The 22,492-nt window shown below is 44.8% G+C and overlaps 1 protein-coding gene and 1 long non-coding RNA gene across 3 annotated transcripts in view; both read left to right on the top strand.

Annotated features, from left to right (window-relative positions):
• The window catches only part of LOC123482365, a 28,997-nt gene extending 6,869 nt beyond the window's left edge, over positions 1–22,128 (top strand). The window contains exon 2 of the long non-coding RNA XR_006657676.1: positions 21,360–22,128. This is a non-coding gene — a long non-coding RNA (uncharacterized LOC123482365). The remainder of the gene's footprint in view (positions 1–21,359) is intronic.
• On the top strand, positions 80–17,232 carry LOC121547992 (DNA-directed RNA polymerase III subunit RPC5-like). Of its 2 annotated transcripts, none has more exons than XM_041859397.2 (20): positions 80–178; positions 6,964–7,066; positions 7,202–7,252; positions 7,376–7,453; positions 7,587–7,702; positions 7,831–7,913; positions 8,060–8,217; positions 8,338–8,457; positions 8,553–8,638; positions 8,799–8,843; positions 8,929–9,020; positions 9,159–9,279; positions 9,579–9,660; positions 9,841–9,900; positions 10,106–10,263; positions 10,388–10,449; positions 10,545–11,044; positions 15,697–15,774; positions 16,076–16,201; positions 16,463–17,232. In XM_041859397.2, exons 2-20 carry the CDS (start codon positions 7,028–7,030, stop codon positions 16,517–16,519), a joined length of 2,112 nt encoding a protein of 703 aa, XP_041715331.1. In that variant the 5' UTR covers positions 80–178; positions 6,964–7,027; the 3' UTR covers positions 16,520–17,232. The 2 variants fall into 2 exon arrangements, with proteins under 2 accessions (XP_041715331.1, XP_041715332.1); XM_041859398.2 differs by having other exon boundaries at positions 90–133.
• Positions 22,129–22,492: the final 364 nt, after the last annotated feature.

Below are 22,492 nucleotides of genomic sequence, written 5' to 3'. Positions count from 1 at the left end.
CAGGCAAAAATGTTAACGTTTTTATCGCTTTGGATTGTGGGAACGCAAATAGCAGCTCCTCCCCACGTGTGGCCATGTCTGTGTGTAGCTCTAGAGCCAAGCAACATGGCAGCATTCGCAGATAGACACTAAGGTAAACGTGAATGAAATAAACGGAGCGGAACGGTCAAATGTGCAGGTGAGAGTTAGTCAGTTTAATTGATATACAAGGGATTATTTTTATTTTTTTTAACAATCGAGGCCTGGCAAATAACTTGAAATTATTATGATTGCTCGAAACAACTTGCTAGCCGGGTAACGGGAACGTTACAGTAGCTCAGCAAACAGCCATATTTACAGATATAGCTAGCTAGCCATAATTAGTTTGAGAGTTTGGACCACGTTACTCTTGTTATTTCACAGATTAGTTTTGTTTTCAGCGATTAGTTCAGTTTTTAGTTTTGGTTCAAACTGGGTTTGGTCGAATGACTAGCTCGCTAATACAGATATGCTAGCTAGTTAGCTAACTATTAACGTTAGCCGCCTTAAGCAGGTGACTTGTCATGATGTGTCAATGTAAATAAGCTAATGTACGCTAGTTAGCGAATTCAGCGAACTACACATTTGATTTTACTGCGATAACTACACACAATGATAAAGGTATTTAGGTACGTTCTTACACCTTTAACTTAGCTACATAGCTAATTGTTAGCTAGTTAGATATGTTGCTGATGGTGATAATGTGTGTCTGTATCTAGCTAGCGCAATGGTAGTCTTAATTAATCAGGCTGTAACACACAATTAATTGGTGTATAGTTACAGCCTACAAAATAGTGTAAATGTTGCTTACAAGCCAGAATGTTGAATAAAATTACATGTAAACTTTACTAGTTGTCTGTGGGTTTTGTCCTTCAGCTGCTGGAATTTGAGACAAAGTATCCACCGGAAAGTAACGTATTGTTTACCTGATGAAATGTTATTTGTCACATGCGCCAAAACACAACAGGTGTGTAGACATGACTGTGAAATGCTAACTTATAGGCCCTTTACCAACAACACAGAGTTAAAAAGTAATGAATAACAATGAGGCTATATACAAGGAGGTACGAGATAGTTGAGGTAATATGTACATGTAGGTAGGGGTAAAAGTGACTAGGCAATCAGGATAGATAATAAACAGAGTAGCAGCAGCGTATGTGGAGAGTGTGAAAGTGGTTGTTGTCCTGGCACCACACAGCCAGGTCTCTGACATCCTCCCTGTAGTCTCATCATCGTGGTCCTCTGTAGCTCAGCTGGTAGAGCACGGCGCTTGTAATGCCAAGGTAGTGGGTTCGATCCCCGGGACCACCCATACACAAAAATGTATGCATGCATGACTGTAAGTCGCTTTGGATAAAAGCGTCTGCTAAATGGCATATTATATTATATTATTATCATCGTCGGTGATCAGGCCTACCACTGTCGTGTGGTCAGCAAACTTGATGATGGTGTTGGAGTCGTTCATGGCCACACAGTCGTGGGTGAACATGGAGTACAGGAGGGGACTAAGCACACAGCCCCGAGGGGCCCTGTGTTGAGGGTCTGCGTGGCAGATGTTGTTACCTACCCTCACCACCTGGGGGCGGCCCGTCAAAGTCCAGAATCAAGTTGCAGAGGGAGGTGTTCAGTCCCAGGGTCCCGAGCTTGGAGGGACTATGGTATTGAACACTCAGCTGTAGTCAATTAACAGCATTCTCATATAGGTATTCCTCTTGTCCAGGTGGGAGAGAGCAGTGTGCAGTGCAATAGAGACTGCGTCGTCTGTGGATCTATTGGGGCGGTATGCGAGTTGGAGTTGGTCCAGGGTGTCTGGGGATGATGGTGTTGTGCCATGACCAGCATTTCATGATTACAGATGTGAGTCCCATGGTACAATAGTCATTTAGGCAGGTTACCTTTGAGTTCTTAGGAACAGGGACTATGGTAGTCTGCTTGAAACATGTTGGAATCACAGACTGTGATAATGAGATGTTGAAAATGTCTGTGAAGACACCTGCTAGCTGGTCAGCGCATGAACTGAGAACGCGCCCTGGTATTCCGTCTGGCCCAGCGGCCTTGCAAGTTTAACTTGTTTAAAAGTGTGGTTCGGTTCAGCACCGAGGGGAGGAGAAAAATAATGTTTTATTGAACCAAGCATGCAATTAAATGGTATATTCTGAATCGGGAGGATGGAGATTTATTTATTTTGTTTTTCATATAAAATTAAAATAAAAGTGGATTGTTCTCCATCCTCCCCTGATTCAGAATATATCATGTTCATTGTCATGGAATGCCTGGTTCAATAGCTATTGATGAGAGGGAGAGAACCGTGCATATGCAATATAAAACTCTTTATCTCGGTGCCGAACCATATACCTACCGGCGCTCTAAAAAATACTTTCCTGTGGATATTTTGTCTCAGATTTTGAGCAGCTGAAGGACAAACCTCTCAGACAAACAGTAGAGTAAGTTTAAATGTAATTGTATTCAACATTCTAGCTTGTAAGAAACATTTACACGATTTTGCAGGCATTAGTTTCAGGCTGTATATAAATGTCAATTTTCAGTGGCCTGTGTTCTAGTTGTGTAGCACAATTGAAAACCATCACGATGAAGGCCAGGAACCTGGATTTGTTGAAGCACAGTTTGCTGGGGTCCACCTGTTGTAATGGGATCACTCACTGTTGCCGTTGGGGGGAGCATTCCTTCCCGGTCCCCCCTCAAACCTTCTCCCTGCCTCTGAATACGTAACACCCTGTCCTACTCTGACTTTAGCTACCTGTATCTGTTTTGCTTTTACGGGTCACTCTGAAGACCTGGCTTCATGATTTCCTCCACAGTTACTACACTGAACAAAAATATAAACTCAACATGAGTTAGAGTTCATATAAGGAAATCAGTCAATTTAAATAAATTAATTGGGCCCTAATCCATGGATGTCACATGACTGGGAATACAGATATGCATCTGTTGGTCACAGATACCTTAAAAAAAAGGTAGGGATGTGGATCAGAAAATCATTCGGTATCTCATGTGACCACCATTTGCTTCATGCAGCGCGACACATCTCCTTTGCATAGAGTTGATGAGGCTGTTATTGTGACCTGTGGAATGTTGTCCCACTCTTCTTCAATGGATATGCGAATTTGCTGGATATTGGCGGGAACTGGAACACGCTGTCGTACATGTCACTCCATATCATCACAAACATGCTCGGTGGGTGACGTCTGGTGAGTATGCAGGCCATGGAAGAACTGGGATATTTTCAGCTTCCTGGAATTGTGTACAGATCCTTGCGACATGGGGCTGTGCATTATCATGCTGAAACATGAGGATGGGTGATGGTGGCGGATGAATGGCATGACAATGGGCGTCAGGATCTCGTCACGGTATCTCTGTGCATTCAAATAGCCATTGCTAAAATGCAATTGTGTTTGTTGTCTGTAGCTTATGCCTGCCCATATCATAACCCCACCGCCACCATGGGGCACTGTTCACAATGTTGACATCAGCAAACCGGTCGCCCACATGCCGTACAAGCTGTCTGCCATCTGCTCGGATTCATCCGTGAAGAGCACACTTCGCCAGTGGCCATCGAAGGTGAGCATTTGCCCACTGAAATCTGTTACGAAGCCGAACTGCAGTCAGGTCAAGACCCTGGTGAGGACGATGAGCACGAAGATGAGCTTCCCTTAGACTGTTTCTGACAGTGTGCTAGGGTTGACCCCATTTTGTCGAGTGGTCGATTATTTGGTCGATAGTCTTTTGGGCGACTGAGATTTCTTTAGTTGAGCAGTAGCAAAATGTTTTATACATTTTCATCGTGTACACCTGTCAGATTCCCTGTCTGAGTGGACTAATCCACTGTGTAGGCCGTGGGGATGGCACAGTCCATCACTCTTAGACGTGCTACTGAAATTGTATATGGTTATATTACGTAAGAACAATGGTGCAACACTAATACAAATATTATTTTATAACAAATGCGCTTTCTCCCGAATTGGATAGCGGTTGCTGTCCGCAGTTCTGAAACACATCAGTGCGCTGTTGAATTGGCGCCTTTTCCTAGACCATGTTGCTTTGTGCATAATAGCAAAGTTAACCAGTGTATTAGTGTTGAGAACAATGCAGTGGAGGCAGCTGCAGAGTTAGGAGAGGAGAAAACAGCTTTTGCCTTAATTGTCTAAGAAAAGTGAAGAGAGAGGAAACGTAACTTAATTATACTAAACAAAAATATAAACGTAACATGAAAGATTTTGCTGAGTTACAGTTCATATAAGGAAATCAGTCAATTGAAATAAATAAATTAGGTCCTAATCTATGGATTTCACATGACTGGGCAGGGGCGCAGCCATGGGTGGGCCTGGGAGGGCATAGGTCCACCCACTGTGAAGCCAGGCCCAGCCAATCAAAATGAGTTTTTACCCACAATAGGGCTTATTACAGACAGAAATACTACTCAGCACCCCCTCCCCCAGTCACACAGTCACTCGCTGTCAAGTCTGAGCCCAGCCCGGCACAATCAAATCAATTGCGGTCAGACTCACTCTAGTCGTGTGTCTTTCTTATTTCATCAAACAGTGTGGTTAAAGCATCAGACAAGCTCAGTGCCTATATTCGATTAAAACACATAGGATGTGTCTATATATGGAAAAATACACGTTTTAAAATATCGACCAATTGATTGGTCAAAACAACAGACCTAGTTCGTGCAGAAATTCTTCGGTTTGGCAAACCTACAGTTTCATCAGCTGTCCGGGTGGCTGGTCTCAGACGATCCTGCAGGTGAAGGATCTGGATGTGGAGGAGGTCCCGGGCTGGCGTGGTTACACGTGGTCTACGGTTGTGAGGCCGGTTGAACGTACTACCTAATTCTTCAAGACGACGTTGGAGGCGGCTTATGGTAGAGAAATGAACATAAAATTATCTGGTAACAGCTCTGTAGGACATTCCTACTGTCAGCATGCCAATTGCACCCTCCCTCAAAACTTGAGACATCTGTGGCATTGTGTTGTGTGACAACTGCAAATTGTAGTGTCCTTTTATTGTCCTCAGCACAAGGTGTACCTGTGTAATGATAATGCTATTTAATCAGCTTCTTGATATGCCAAACCTGTCAGGTGGATGGATTATCTTGTCAAAGGAGAAATGCTCACTAACAGGGATGTCAACAAATTTGTGAACATAATTTGAGAGAAATAAGCAACTGCAGAGCATGTAGCACATTTTAGACAGTTAAACTAATAGTTATAAGATATCTAGCTGGCAAACATTTAGTTGTGAATTCCGTACTGTAACTAGATCACCTGGCGCGTGCTTCACAACAGTAAGTGCCTCACAAGGCTCCGGTCTCTGTTCGTTGTGTGCTTGTAAAGAAACACCATGTGACTTGGGGACTACAGTAAGCTTCATAATGAAAAATGTGACTGGTGAAATGAAGAACGCGATCTGCTTTATCTCCTAATTTTATTGCACTAGTTAACTGCAGGGGTTTAGTTAAAGTAGCTAGAAATATTCAAATATATATATATATATATATACTTTTTTTTTCTTCCTTGAACCGTACTCCAACAATTTTTTTGATACTTCATCCTCACTCTCTTAAACTCCTTCAAACGCCATGACACTCCCTCCGTTGTCACTATTAACTTAGGGCTGGGACGAAACTAGTATTGCGATCGTCGTTAGTATCGTGGCAAGGAAACAAAACATGAAGCAGATTTAACTTCTTTAGGAAAACAGCCCTAATGTTGGAAACAAACACAATTTTGTTGTCATCCAGATGTATTTATTTTCCAAGCTATAGCACACAATATTTTACTTACAGCATGTTTTTTAAGAATCAAAGAGTTCTGTCTGTTTCGTGTGTTCATTTTTGCCATGGAAAAAATATTGCGATACTGGTATCGTCACAATCCTATATTAACAGGAGAAAAAAGGTACTCGGCCTCGGTTGTTGTTTTATATTGGCGAGGACCAGTACTAGTTGTATATACGGGAGACATAGGTCTATATTCTGAAGACGCAGGTTTGAGTTTAGCGCCATTCTTCTGCATCATAATTCACTCAACTTCTCTCCAACTCCTCCATGGTCTCCACCTGGCTAGCAAAGCTCATGCGCAGAACCACGTATTTAGGTCTAACGGCCGTCTGAACTGCCGAACTGCTCATGTGCAGGCCTTGAAATCAAAGGCACTCTTGTTGATTTTATAAAGTTTTTGACAAATGAAAACGTCTCACTTTCACAAGGTTCGAGTAATAACATGTTCAGCTACTTAAGAAATTGGCTCAAATCTAGGTTGTGCCTTTTTAGATTTTGTGAATTAACAACTAAGGATGACATTTTCACTTTTCCCATTCTTCCCAACACCGTCTGGTCTGTCGAGTCTGCTTCACAAAAGGTTCCCAGAAGTATCGCAATGTTGGGCCTCTGGGTTTAGAAATTCTGTGGCATCACTAGCTAGCTTTCCATCCAATTGGCGACAGATTTTCATGCGAATATTCTAAAGTTTGAATTAAAATAATATGCACATTTTCCCACCAGAGATGTTTCCATCAAATTGATAAAAGTCTGTGCGTGATGACAGTGCACATAAAAATACCTTTGGCGGTTAAATTCCCATGTACCGAATAAAAAATACAAGTTAAATTGGTTTTTAACGCATTATCAACTCTACTGATGGTTTTCTTAACAACAACAAAAAGTTATATAGCAAGTGTGCCCACTCCGGTATTGGCACGTGCGCCCTAGCCAACAGGGTGCAGATACTGTATCTGCGCGTTGTTGGCTAGAGCGCACGAATAGCCTACATGATGAGATTATTATGGACAAAAGAGCAAGATTATATTTTTGTCAAACGGCAGCCAAGAATCGATCATGTCACCAGAATAAGACCCTCAATATTTTTGTGGAAAGTAGCCTCTGTTAGTTTGAGTGTCTGTCACTCAGCATTTCTTTCATCCTAGGTTGGGTCCCCGGAGGTCTGCTGCTGCTCTTCTGTGACGTCTCCCCCAGACCCCTCCCCTCATTATGGCCAGCGAGGAGGACGATGACCCCATCATACAAGAGGTGAGTGACTAGTTTCCCCAGTCCCCCGTTTACCAGTCAGTTTCTGCCCAAGCCTAGGTTTGATCGTCTTGGCAATGCGATGATGAGTGATGAAAAGAATATGAACCCAAGCTTTCTCTCTCTCTGTGTCTTTAGATTGATGTATACCTAGCTAAAAGCCTTGCGGACAAGCTCTATCTGTTCCAGGTAAATCTACATCTACTCTGAAACAAGCTGTGTTGATTTGATATGTTTGTGGGAAAAAAATTTGTACAGCGATCTAAATCATTCGTTAATCTTCCTTTCTCTTGATTTTTTTCTCCATTATAGTATCCAGTACGCCCTTCCTCTATGACCTATGATGATGTCACTCATCTATCGGCCAAGATCAAGCCCAAGCAGCAAAAGGTGTGACAGGGCTCCCTTGTTAAAGAGATTTCCATCTCCAATGTATACCTAAATGTCAAAACTTATGATCCGTCTTCCACAGCCTGTTTATTATAAAACATTCTCAGCTTACGATTTGTGTGTCTCTGTGTAGGTGGAGTTGGAGATGGCCATTAACACTCAGAGTCCTAACTACTGTCGAAGTAAAGGAGAGCAGATCGCCCTCAATGTGGACGGAACCACCTCAGAGGACTCCAACACCTACTCTGTGTGAGTGCAATACTTAGTACACTTGGTGCTGGTTCACTTCTTAGTACTGTGTTAGTCCTTACGTCTGTTGTGTATGTGTCTGTGGCATGCTGGGAATTGACACTGATCATTTATCAATCTCCTTGCAGAAAGATGATGGACAAGCAGACGTTCACATCCATCCAGTCCACAACCAACACCTCCAGATACGCTGCTGCTGTCTTCAGGAAAGGTAGCTGTGTTTCTGTACATACATATCCAGTCGGCCCTCATCAGCACTGTCATTGCTCCTGCTTGTGTTTATGTTAGTGTTAATATCTATATGTTTGTCACTGACGCAGTGTTGATGATGTTACTGACCTCTGTTGATGTCACCAGGGGAGCTCCACGTCACGCCGCTGCAGGGTATCCTCCAGATGCGACCCAGCTTCTCCTATCTGGATAAGGCTGACAGCAAACATAGAGAGCGGGAGACCGCTAACGAAGGGGGAGACTCTTCTCAGGATGAGGCGGAGGAGGACGTCAAGGCCGTCACTGTAAGGAAACACACACAGTTACAATCACAGTTCACACACGATCCTCTTAAAACAATTGTTGAGCTCCGTTTTATTTGTCAGTGTTGGAATGGTAAAGTTAAACCTGTCTCTTCGCTCTAGGTGAGGTTTTCCCGCCCTGAGTCGGAGCAGGCTCGTCAGCGGCGTATCCAGTCCTATGACTTCCTTCAGAAGAAACAGGCAGAGGAGCCCTGGGTCTACCTGCATTACCACGGCCTCAACGTAAGGGGGTGTTCTCACACACTCTTTTATGTGACCTCTGTTAATCCAAGTCACGGCCAATACCAATTCAACACCTACTTTGTGTGTGTGTTTAGGACGGGCGTTCGGACCACGAGAGGCAATACCTGTACTGCCAGGCCATGGGAGGCTCCGAGAACACAGAACTGGTGAAAACACCAAAGTGAGGACTAACACGTAGTGTCCCTATTTAAGTGGCTGCTTTTGCTTTATTCTTTTCAGATTTTTGACTGTCAGGCTGCTTTTGTGTGACCTCCCTTATGTCTCTTTCCTCCCACTCCCTTTATTCATCCCTTTCTCTCTCTCTCTCTCTTCTCTCTCAGGGAGTACCTGGCAATGCTCATGCCCCCTATTGCAGAGGAGAAGATGTAAGTAACACTTACATGAAGTGTGTAATGTACTACTCCATGTTGTAACATTTCAGGTATGAAACTGATGTCCCGTGTGTATCAGTGTGAGGCCTGTAGGTCCCAGTAACGTGCTGTCCATGGCCCAGCTCCGGACCCTGCCGCTAGGTGACCAGGTCAAGACCCTGGTAAAGAACGGTACGCTCTCTAACTGCTAACCTTGTTACTTTCAATCCAATAAATCTTTATTGTCCCCAACGGGAAAGTTTTTTTTATATTTGTACGTGCACCTCTCCTCCATCTTATTCTTTCCATAATTTCTCTCCTCCCCTCCAGTCAAAGTGATGCCGTTTGCCAACCTGATGGGTTTGTTGACCCCTGGGACAGACTCCACTGCAGTGCTGCGCTGCATCCAGCAGGTGGCGTTACTGGTGCAGGGCAACTGGGTGGTCAAGAGGTGAGACATTACATTTACATTTTAGTCATTTAGCAGACGCTCTTATCCAGAGCGACTTACAGTTAGTGAGTGCATACATTTTTCAGTAGAGCAGGACTGTGGAGGCACTAGGCCCTAGGGATCAGGTTCATAGATCAAGATTAAATCTATCCAAAAAGTAGGCATAATTCTGGTTTAGTTTTTCAATAACTAAATATGTGATTTCATGAGATTATGCTTGAATACTTTAAAAAAATAGATATATATTTCAGGTCATGTTCCTGAAACCAATTTAACAGTTGTATTTATTCTTCCCTCAGTGACGTGCTGTATCCTAAGAACAGCTGTAGTCCCCACAGTGGTGTGCCTGCTGAAGTGCTGTGTCGAGGAAGAGACTTTGTGGTGAGTCACACGGTTTATATCCCTACCAAATCACATAGCATATCTTCCTGCACAGGTCCACAGTAAAATGTACCACCTACACAGGTTCAAATGTGAAGAGACTTCATGGTGAAATATAAACGGGATTAAAAACTGAAAAAATGATTATCTAATGTTTTTTGTTCCTGTTTCTCTTTTCAGATGTGGAGATTCACTCAGGAGCGCTCAGTGATGAGGAAGGAGATCACAGCCATCATCAAGGTAATCAACTGTTTAAACAGTTCACTGCCCCAGCCTGGTACCAGAAGGTGCTACTGATACATGAACCTATAGTGTCTCTCACCTGGCCAAAGATGATATACCCAATTAAAATACAACTTTATTTAAAGGACATGGTGTAACACACTCACTAACAGTTACCCCTAGGGGGTGTTACTAAATATTTGTCCACACCTATTCTTTCCAGCTCCCCCCAGAGGATGTGAAGGACTTCCTGGAACACATGGCGGTGCCTCGTATAAACCGTGGCTGGGAGTTCCTGTTGCCAAGTGACGGTGACTTCATCAAAAAGCACCCTGACGTGGCCCAGCGGCAGCACATGCTGTGGATGGGGATACAGAGCAAGTAAGAGACAATATACGCAAACACACACACACACACTATCGCTCACTGTTTCTCTTGGTACGGTAATGTGGAACGAGACTGTTGTGGGTTGATTTTATGGTTCATGGTTGTTTTGTGTTTGCAGATTGGAGAAGGTCTTCAACTTCTCTAAGGAGGACCTGGTATCCAAAAAGGACCCACAAACAGGTGTGTGTACTGATTGTGTGCTCATAGGAAAGTCCCTCTGGCATAAGGTATTTATAGGTATCTCTAGCTGAAAACTGTGCCTCTCTCTGTTACAGAACCTATGTACGTGAGTGGCGAGCAGCGTCTGAAGGCTGCCCGTGAGCGTGCACAACAGAACCAGCCCGCTCTTCAGAAGGACCTGAGTGCTCGTCGACAGGAAAAGGGTGGAGCCGGAGCGAGCGGTGGAACCGGGATCAGAGTCAAAGAGGAACCTGTCAGCGACGGTGAAGACGAACCCATGGACACATCCTCTTCCTCCTCTGCTCTCCCTAACGGGTGGGTAAACGGTTACCCCTCCGCCGCCGCCACTTCCCCTGCCTTGAATCCTCATAACGGGCACGGCGGGACTCCCACGCCCTCACCGTCCCCTGAGCTGAGGGACTTTGTGTGGAACACATTCAGGAAGCAGCACGTGCTGACGCTGAGCGAAGTCAAGAGGCTGTTCAACCTCCACCTGGCCTCCCTGCCTCCGGGACACAGCCTGTTCCACTCCATCTCAGACCGCCTGCTACAGGATACTATACTGATGAGCCACTGCAAACAGATACTGGTGCCTGTGAGTATTAGAGCCTGAACCCTAACCCTGCTACAGGATTACTATCCCATGAGGTTTGGTCTTGGTTTAAGATTTTGAAACGGACATGATAAGGCTGGGGATGGGGTTAGTTCCACTGGAAAGCGTAAACCGACAACCCCCTGTGGTACTGGAGGATTTCAGTTAGACAGGCCTATTCTTCCACCCATTGAGTAAGTCTGGATATCCAAAGATAACAATCCTCTCCCTGGACTAAAGAGATCGGCGCTAGGCTCCCGCCCAGATGAAACTTAGCCTGCCTGGGCTCTCTGCTACTCTTGAATGGTGGTCTCTCGCTTGCCTCATGAGTGAAACTATCACCTTTCCTAAACAGAATAACAAACTAACAGTGATTTTGGTATGTGATCTATCCCTGTAGCAGCGCACAGGCTTTGATCCTGAGGGTAGTAGGTAGGTAGTAGAGTGAGAGCAGTGAGGCACTGGAGAGTTGGCCTTCTCAGGTTCAACTCTCTGAATAGAGCCTGATGGCTGTGGGATTGTAGAATCTAGCTGTTCAATTTTACTATGCCCCACCAGCCTGCTCTGTACCTTAGGTGAAGCCTACATTTTCCTATGAGGTGTGGCTCTTCAAACTTTGCTCTCATTGTTATGTCTTAATTCCATAGTACGCATCAGAGAAGCAGTTGAATTAACATTGTTAGCATTAATACCATGACACACCTATTGTATGGATAAGGAGCTCATCTCCTCCCTCGTATCAGATCAAATCAAATCAACTCAAATTTTATTGGCCACATGCGCCGAATACAACAGGTGCAGACATTACAGTGAAATGCTTACTTACAGCCCTTAACCAACAGTGCATTTATTTTTAATAAAAAAAGTAAAATGAAACAACAACAAAAAAGTGTTGAGGAAAAAAAGAGCAGAAGGAAAATAAAATAACAGTAGGGAGGCTATATATACAGGGGGGTACCGGTGCAGAGTCAATGTGCGGGGGCACCGGCTAGTTGAGGTAGTTGAAGTAATATGTACATGTGGGTAGAGTTATATTGACTATGCATAAATAATTAACAGAGTAGCAGCAGCGTAAAAAGATGGGGTGGGGGGCAGTGCAAATAGTCCGGGTAGCCATGATTAGCTGTTCAGGAGTCTTATGGCTTGGGGGTAGAAGCTGTTGAGAAGTCTTTTGGACCTAGACTTGGCACTCCAGTACCGCTTGCCGTGCGGTAGCAGAGAGAACAGTCTATGACTAGGGTGGCTGGAGTCCTTGACAATTTTGAGGGCCTTCCTCTGACACCGCCTGGTATAGAGGTCCTGGATGGCAGGAAGCTTGGCCCCAGTGATGTACTGGGCCGTACGAACTACCCTCTGTAGTGCCTTGTGGTCGGCGGCCAAGCAGTTGCCATACCAGGCGGTGATGCAACCAGTCAGGATGCTCTCGATGGTGCAGCTGTAGATTTTTTTGAGGATCTGAGGACCCATGCCAAATCTTTTCAGTCTCCTGAGGGGGAATAGGCTTTGTCGTGCCCTCTTCACAACTGTCTTGGTGTGTTTGGACCATGATAGTTCGTTGGTGATGTGGACACCAAGGAACTTGAAGCTCTCAACCTGTTCCACTACAGCCCCGTCGATGAGAATGGGGGCGTGCTCAGTCCTCTTTTTTTTTCCTGTAGTCCACAATCATCTCCTTTGTCTTGGTCACGTTGAGGGAGAGGTTGTTATCCTGGCACCACACGGCCAGGTCTCTGACCTCCTCCCTATAGGCTGTCTCATCGTTGTCGGTGATCAGGCCTACCACTGTTGTGTCGTCGGCAAAATTAATGATGGTGTTGGAGTCGTGCCTGGCCAAGCAGTCATGGGTGAACAGGGAGTACAGGAGGGGACTGAGCACGCACCCCTGAGGGGCCCCTGTGTTGAGGATCAGTGTGGCAGATGTGTTGTTACCTACCCTTACCACCTGGGGCGGCCCGTCAGAAGTCCAGGATCCAGTTGCAGAGGGTAGGTATTTAGTCCCAGGATCCTTAGCTTAGTGATGAGCTTTGAGGGCACTATGGTGTTGAATGCTGAGCTGTAGTCAATGAATAGCATTCTCACGTAGGTGTTCCTCTTGTCCAGGTGGGAAAGGGCAGTGTGGAGTGCAGTGAGATTGCATCATCTGTGGATCTGTTGGGGCGGTATGCAAATTGGAGTGGGTCTAGGGTTTCTGGGATAATGGTGTTGATGTGAGCCATGACCAGCCTTTCAAAGCACTTCATGGCTACAGACGTCAGTGCTACGGGTCGGTAGTCATTTAGGCAGGTTATCTTAGTGTCCTTGGGCACGGGGACTATGGTGGTCTGTTTGAAACATGTTGGTATTACAGACTCAGTCAGGGACATGTTGAAAATGTCAGTGAAGACACTTGCCAGTTGGTCAGCACATGCTCGGAGTACACGTCCTGGTAATCCGTCTGGCCCCTGCGGCCTTGTGAATGTTGACCTGCTTAAAAGTCTTACTCACATTGGCTACGGAGAGCGTGATCACATAGTCATCCGGAACAGCTGGTGCTCTCATGCATGCTTCAGTGTTGCTTGCCTCGAAGCGAGCATAGAAGTGGTTTAGCTCGTCTGGAAGTCTTGTGTCACTGGGCAGCTCGCGGCTGTGCTTCCCTTTGTAGTCTGTAATAGTTTTCAAGCCCTGCCACATCCGACGAGCGTCAGAGCCGGTGTAGTACGATTCAATCTTAGTCCTGTATTGACTCTTTGCCTGTTTGATGGTTCGTCGGAGGGCATAGCGGGATTTCTTATAGCGTCCGGGGTAGAGTCCCGCTCCTTGAAAGCGGCAGCTCTACCCTTTAGCTCAGTGCGGATGTTTCCTGTAATCCATGGCTTCTGGTTGGGGTATGTACGTACGGTCACTGTGGGGACGACATCATCGATGCACTTATTGATGAAGCCAGTGACTGATGTGGTGTACTCCTCAATGCTATCTGAAGAATCCCGGAACATGTTCCAGTCTGTGCTAGCAAAACAGTCCTGTAGCTTAGCATCTGCGTCATCTGACCACTTTTTTATTAACAGAGTTACTGGTGCTTCCTGCTTTAGTTTTTGCTTATAAGCAGGAATCAGGAGGATAGAGTTATGGTCAGATTTGCCAAATGGAGGGCGAGGGAGACCTTTGTATGCGTCTCTGTGTGTGGAGTAAAGGTGGTCTAGAGTTTTTTTTCCTCTGGTTGCACATTTAACACGCTGGTAGAAATTAGGTAGAACGGATTTAAGTTTCCCTGCATTAAAGTCCCCGACCACTAGGAGCGCTGCCTCTGGATGAGCGTTTTCCTGTTCACTTATGGCTTATACAGCTCATTCAGTGCAATCTTAATGCCAGCATTGGTTTGTGGTGGTAAATAGACAGCTAATATAGATGTCAAATATCTTGGTAAATAGTGTGGTCTACAGCTTATCGTAAGATACTCTACCTCAGGCGAGCAAAACCTCGAGACTTCCTTAGTATTTGATTTTGTGCACCAGCTGTTGTTTACAAATATACACAGACCGCCACCCCTTGTCTTACCGGAGTCAGCCGTTCTATCCTGCCGATGTAGCGTATAGCCCGCTAGCTGTATGTTGTCCATGTCGTCGTTCAGCCACGACTCGGTGAAAGATAAGATATTACAGTTTTTAATGTCCCGTTGGTAGGATAACCGCAATCTTAGGTCATCTAATTTATTCTCAAATGATTGAAGATTGGCTAATAGGATTGATGGGAGGGGCAGTTTACTCGCTCGACCTACGTCCACGATATCTCCGTCTCTTCCTCATGCGAATGACGGGGATTTGGGCCTTGTCGGGTGTCTGTAGGATATCCTTCGCGGCCGCCTCGTTGAAGAAAAAATCTTCGTCCAATACGAGGTGAGTAATCGCTGTCCTGATATCCAGAAGCTCTTTTTGGTTATAAGAGACGATGGCAGAAACATTATGTAGAAAATAAATTACAAATAATGCGGAAAAACACACATAATAGTACAATTGGTTAGAGGGCTGTAAAACGGCAGCTATCTTCTCCGGCGCCACTATAACCAACCTGGGTTAGGTTCTTATCCTCCTCTCTCTCCTCAGGTGGTGGTAGGATTTTAGACCCTGAAGGGAGGGATGGAGGAGGGTGTAGAGGAAACCAGCCCGCTGTTAAATAGCTTATATTATTGGCTGAGAGGACAAAGCCTATTACTGGGTAGATTAACCGTACACTTTAGGCAGACGGAAGGCAAAACTGTTAGTTCAGCCGCTAGGGGCAACATCATCCTATCCCAGCAGGGGTTGATGCTTACTGGGAGTGGAGAGGGTTGATTTAGGGATTGGTTTATTTACATTTGGGTCATTTAGCAGATGCTCTTATCAAGAGCGACTTACAGTCAATTTATGAACACAGCACGCCTGTATTTAGATGTGCATTGCCTCAGTGTGTTGTTTTGTTGGGATTGGGAATAATCTTGTAATAAAAGGTCTGTTCTGTCTGTAAATCCCAGTGCTATGAGATTGTGGGTCACTGCAGTGGTTTCTCTCCTGTCCCCTTATACAGTTTCATCAGTTGCTTTCTCATCTCTCCATGTCATTTCATTGGTTCTATCAATTTTATCCTCTACTTTTTCTTGTAATTTCAATAGTTGTTTCCTTCCTCTCTTTTCTTCCCTGTAGTTTCCAGCCCAGAGCACAGCAGCTGCTGATGAGCAGAAGGTGTTTGCGGTGTGGGAGACAGGAGAGACATTCGACAAGGTAACAACAACAGGGGCCAGGGTGGGGTTCTTCTTCTAACCAAGTCTGTACAAAAGTTTTTTTTTCTTCATTTTCGTTCATCATTCCACGTACCTACTGCACCCACTGAATCACTCTGAGTATGTGTATGTCCTGTATTATGGTTTTGAAATCATGCAGAAATACATTGATCACAACAAGTTGGTAACCGCACGTCTTAACCTTTTTGCCTTCTTAGTTTGAGATCAGGATGTGTTTAAGGACTCTATTCTACTGTCTACATTTCAAAGATCTTCAAATTGTTGAATGTCCTGTCCCCCAGCATCGTCAGGTCCTGTATGAGATCTTCATGAAGAACTACCGGGTGAGGAGGAACGTGATCCAGACCAGGCTGACGCAGGAGCTGGGAGACCAGGTTACCAAGGCCGATGTGGACCGCCTGCTCAAGGTACGACTGGTCTCCGAACAGACTGTTGAACAGCGTCTCAAACTGGCTTTAGAAACAGGCTCTAGAATGGGCTGTTAGAGCCAACTTTATAAAAGGCTCTGGAACCAGCTTTTAAATGGGTTCTGGAACCTGCTCTAGAGTTGCAATTGAGTAACTGAGTGGGCACAGAGTTGACACAGTTGCAAAGCTCCAGGAACACCTTTATAACTGTCTCAAGAACCAGATGTTTCTAACCTGTGTTCTCTGGTCCTGTCTTATTAGGAGTGCTGTGTGAGCTTAGGAGGGATGTGGTACCTCAAGGGTACCCTACAGTCCTGACAACGTTGAGGAGACGCCCCTGTGGCCACCATCATCCAACCAAACCCACTCCCCCAGAGCCTAGTGGGAGGGCTCTGTACGGGGAGACGGGGCAGCCAGACACACAAACCAATCACAGCCCTCCTGCCCCCAGCTCAGGACTTGGATTGGAGGTCTGAGATGTCCGTCATCTGCTCCGGTCAGAACATAACGCTTGTTGTTAATGCAGCTGAAGAAGTCACTTCTGAGCTCGGCCCAAACGAATGCCGGCCTGGTGGACAGAAGACCTATCCATATTCACGCTAAGGGCTGGAGCAGGAGCAGAGGAGATGTATATGACTGAGACAATACTAAAAAAATAGGAGATGTACTATGCCATTATTTTCCAATCTGTTTCTCTAGTACCCCCCAGAACTGCTCATTTTTGCTCTAGCCCAGAACCGGTACACTTGATACAACTAATGTGGGTGGCTGGTTCAGGGTCTGAGCACAAATGTGCAGTCCTGGAGGTACTCGAAGAATGGATCGGGGAACACTGTACTATGCCAATGAGAATTAGACTATTTTAAATTTATAAAGTGATCCTTAATTATTTTGTTTTTGAATTTAACATATTTTACCAGACTGAGGGTGGTGTCCACTAAGGAATCAAGTGAGTGCAGTTCATAGTCCAATGATGTGTGTGTGTGTGTGTGTGTGTGTGTGTGTGTGTGTGTGTGTGTGTATATACAGTATCTCACAAAAGTGAGTACACCCCTCACATTTTTGTAAATATTTGAGTATATTTTTTCATGTGGCAACACTGAAGAAATGACACTTTGCTACAATGTAAAGTAGTGAGTGTACAGCTTGTATAACAGTGTAAATTTGCTGTACCCTCAAAATAACACAACACACAGCCATTAATGTCTAAACCGCTGGCAACAAAAGTGAGTACACCCCTAAGTGAAAATGTCCAAATTGGGCCCAAAGTGTCAATATTTTGTGTGGCCACCATCATTTTCCAGCACTGCCTTAACCCTCTTGGGCATGGAGTTCACCAGAGCTTCACAGGTTGCCACTGGAGTCCTCTTCCACTCCTCCATGACGACATCATGGAGCTGGTGGATGTTAGAGACCTTGCACTCCTCCACCTTCCGTTTGAGGATGCCCCACAGATGCTCAATAGGGTTTAGGTCTGGAGACATGTTTGGCCAGTCCATCACCTTTACCCTCAGCTTCTTTAGCAAGGCAGTGGTCATCTTGGCGGTGTGTTTGGGGTCGTTATCAAGTTGGAAGACTGCACTGCGGCCCAGTCTCCGAAGGGAGGGGATCATGCTTTGCTTCAGTATGTCACAGTACATGTTGGCATTCCCTCAATGAACTGTAGCTCTCCAGTGCCGGCAGCACTCATGCAGCCCCAGACCATGACACTCCCACCACCATGCTTGACTGTAGGCAAGACACACTTGTCTTTGTACTCACCTGGTTGCCGCCACACATGCTTGACACCATCTGAACCAAATAAGTTTATCTTGGTCTCATCAGACCACAGGACATGGGTCCAGTAATCCATGTCCTTAGTCTGCTTGTCTTCAGCAAACTGTTTGCGGGCTTTCTTGTGCATCATCTTTAGAAGAGGCTTCCTTCTGGGACGACAGCCATGCAGACCAATTTGATGCAGTGTGCGGCGTATGGTCTGAGCACTGACAGGCTGACCCCCCACCCCTTCAACCTCTGCAGCAATGCTGGCAGCACTCATATGTCTATTTCCCAAAGACAACCCCTGGATATGACGCTGAGCACGTGCACTCAACTTCCTTGGTTGACCATGGCGAGGCCTGTTCTGAGTGGAACCTGTCCTGTTAAACCGCTGTATGTTCTTGGCCACCGTGCTGCAGCTCAGTTTCAGGGTCTTGGCAATCTTCTTATAGCCCAGGCCATCTTTATGTAGAGCAGCAATTCTTTTTTTCAGATCCTCAGAGAGTTCTTTGCCATGTTGAACTTCCAGTGACCAGTATGAGGGAGTGTGAGAGCGATGACACCAAATGTAACACACCTGCTCCCCATTCACACCTGAGACCTTGTAACACTAACGAGTCACATGACACCGGGGAGGGAAAATGGCTAATTGGGCCCAATTTTTGACATTTTCACTTAGGGGTGTACTCACTTTTGTTGCCAGTGGTTTAGACATTATTGGCTGTGTGTTGAGTTATTTTGAGGGGACAGCAAATGTACACTGTTATACAAGCTGTACACTCGCTACTTTACATTGTAGCAAAGTGTCATTTCTTCAGTGTTGTCACATGAAAAGATGTACTCAAATATTTTTTTTTAAATGTGAGGGGTGTACTCACTGTTGTGAGATACTGTGTATGTATGTATGTATGTATGTATGTATGTATGTATGTATGTATGTATGTGTGTGTATGTATATATGTGTGTGTGTGTATATATGTATGTATGTATGTATGTGTATATATATATATATATATATATATATATATATATATATATATATATATATATATATATATATATACACATATACATATATACATACACACACACACACACACAGTGAGGGCGAAAAAGTATTTGATCCCCTGCTGATTTTGTACGTTTGCCCATTGACAAAGAAATTATCAGTCTATAATTTTAATGGTAGGTTTATTTGAACAGTGAGAGGCAGAATAACAACAAAACAATCCAGAAAAATGCATGTCAGAAATGTTATAAATTGATTTGCATTTTAATGAGGGAAATAAGTATTTGACCCGCTCTCAATTAGAAAGATTTCTGGCTCCCAGGTGTCTTTTATACAGGTAACGAGCTGAGATTAGGAGCACACTCTTAAAGGGAGTGCTCCTAATCTCAGCTTGTTACCTGTATAAAAGACACCTGTCCACAGAAGCAATCAATCAATCACATTCCAAACTCTCCACCATGGCCAAGACCAAAGAGCTCTCCAAGGATGTCAGGGACAAGATTGTAGACCTACACAAGGCTGGAATGGGCTACAAGACCATCGCCAAGCAGCTTGGTGAGAAGGTGACAACAGTTGGTGCGATTATTCGCAAATGGAAGAAACACAAAATAACTGTCAATCTCCCTTGGCCTGGGGCTCCATGCAAGATCTCACCTCGTGGAGTTGCAATGATCATGAGAACGGTGAGGAATCAGCCCAGAACTACACGGGAGGATCTTGTCAATGAGCTCAAGGCAGCTGAGACCATAGTCACCAAGAAAACAATTGGTAACACACTACGCCGTGAAGGACTGAAATCCTGCAGCACCCGCAAGGTCCCCCTGCTCAAGAAAGCACATATACAGGCCCGTCTGAAGTTTGCCAATGAACATCTGAATGATTCAGAGGAGAACTGGGTGAAAGTGTTGTGGTCAGATGAGACTAAAATTGAGCTCTTTGGCATCAACCCAACTCGCCGTGTTTGGAGGAGGAGGAATGCTGCCTATGACCCCAAGAACACCATCCCCACCGTCAAACATGGAGGTGGAAACATTATGCTTTGGGGGTGTTTTTCTGCTAAGGGGACAGGACAACTTCACCGCATCAAAGGGACGATGGACGGGGCCATGTACCATCAAATCTTGGGTGAGAACCTCCTTCCCTCAGCCAGGGCATTGAAAATGGGTCGTGGATGGGTATTCCAGCATGACAATGACCCAAAACACACGGCCAAGGCAACAAAGGAGTGGCTCAAGAAGTAGCACATTAAGGTCCTGGAGTGGCCTAGCCAGTCTCCAGACCTTAATCCCATAGAAAATCTGTGGAGGGAGCTGAAGGTTCGTGTTGCCAAACGTCAGGCTCGAAATCTTAATGACTTGGAGTGGGACAAAATCCCTCCTGAGATGTGTGCAAACCTGGTGGCCAACTACAAGAAACGTCTGACCTCTGTGATTGCCAACAAGGGTTTTGCCACCAAGTACTAAGTCATGTTTTGCAGAGGGTCAAATACTTATTTGCCCTCATTAAAATGCAAATCAATTTCTAACATTTTTGACATCGAATTCTTCTGGATTTTCTTTGTTGTTATTCTGTCTCTCACTGTTCAAAATAAACTACCATTAAAATTATAGACTGATCATGTCTTTGTCAGTGGACAAATGTACAATAATGCAGTACGGGATCAAATCACTTTTTCTCCCCTCTGCTGATACCTGTATATATATATATATATATATTTATATATAACCCCCCTTTTTCTCCCCAATTTCGATCTTGTCTCATCGCTGCAACTCCCCAACGGGCTCGGGAGGCGAAGGTCAAGTCATGCGTCCTCCGAAACATGACCCGCAAAACCACACTTCTTAACACCCGCCTGCTTAACCCGGAAGCCAGCCGCACCAATGTGTTGGAGGAAACACTGTTCAACTGACGACCAAGGTCAGCCTGAAGGCGCCCGGCCTGCCACAAAGAGTCGCTAGAGCACGATGAGCCAAGTAAAGCCCCCCCCCCGGCCAAACCCTCCCCTAACTCGGATGACACTGGGCCAACTGTGCGCCGCCCTATGGGACTCCCGATCACGGCCGGTTGTGACACAGCCCGGGATCGAGCCCGGGTCTGTAGTGACGCCTCTAGCACTGCAATGCAGTGCCATAGACCGCTGCGCCACTCGGGAGGCCCAGTCCAATGATTTTAGCCTGACAGTGGCCTTAATATTTGTCATTTTACTGTTCAGCTGTTCAGTAGATAGACACGTTAAACTACTGTTGTGAGTAAACGAAAAGAGAGTAGGAGTGTGCTGAGGACTGAGGGGAATTATAATACAGGAGTGAATTGGTGTTGAGGTTATCACAATAATTTAAAACAAAATACTGTTTGACCAATACTTTTCTTGTTTCACCTTTATTTAACCAGGTAAGCCAGTTGAGAACAAGTTCTCATTTACAACTGCGACCTGGCCAAGATAAAGCAAAGCAAACTTAACTGTTAACTCAAAGTTGTACCACGAGTGCAGGTGAATGTTACTTTGAAAGAAGCTTTCACACATTCATTTTTTATTTGATACAGACATATTTGAAAACTGGACAGTTATGGCTGGGTAAGGCCTGTTACGAGGTGCAGAGAAGCACTTGGTAGTGGATCCTCATAGAAAATGTGAATAAAAACAATTGAGAATGTCGAGATTGGTTTGCTATTATTTAATGTTTAGTGTATTTAGAAGAAGAGGGTTGACGATGTCTGGGTGATTAGTGAATTTAATTGTTGGTGCATTCAAAGGAAGCTAATATATTACAAGTTAATATGTGCCAGCATTGTTTGGACCTGGTATGATTTGGTTATGATATGCTCACTGCTGTCGCCCCTTGCTCCCATCTTAGGTCTCTATAAAAGTGCCTCCCCAGACAAACTAAGAAATCACTGATAATAGTATAAAAAAGGTCAAATTAGACAAAGCAGTATGTTTTTCTGACTGTAGATGCATTTGTTGATGTTGAAAAGAGCTATCTGGCATTTCATGAAGACTTGCACAATCAGTGCAACCGTCTGAAGCATTCCACAACTTTCTGTCCATACAATGTTCAGGTTTTTCAGGGGAATTCATTTTATCAATGATCTCAAAAGGATATCAGTTATTTTTCCATTGGTATGTTGTATTGCTCAATAAAAATTGCAATAATGGAAAGCCTTTTCTGTCTGATTTTCATCTTGAGATAAGCTGTCACACATAGGAGTGGATTGCCTAATATGTCAGTATTACATGCCCATTGATGTACAGGTCTTGATGTGATCTGAGACAAATTATTTAATGACGAACAGCAAAGACAAACGACATCAGAGGGAAACAGGATCTTTTAGTGGTGATAAATTATTCACTGAATCGTTATGGAGAGACCACAGTCCCTTTCATCTACCATTGTCTACTCGTGGACAGTTCTATTTTTAAACCTGTATAATTAAAGACCTTTGAGTTGACCTAGACACTGATCTAAGGTACAGGTCTGAGGTGAGTCAGGGGAACAGGAGAGGTGCAGGGGCGGCCCCCAGTT

This window comes from Coregonus clupeaformis, chromosome 31, assembly GCF_020615455.1.
Source record: "Coregonus clupeaformis isolate EN_2021a chromosome 31, ASM2061545v1, whole genome shotgun sequence".
Classification (NCBI taxonomy): Eukaryota; Metazoa; Chordata; class Actinopteri; order Salmoniformes; family Salmonidae; genus Coregonus; species Coregonus clupeaformis.
The sequence above is the reverse complement of the archived record's forward strand: the minus strand, read 5'-3'. Positions and strand labels throughout refer to the sequence as shown.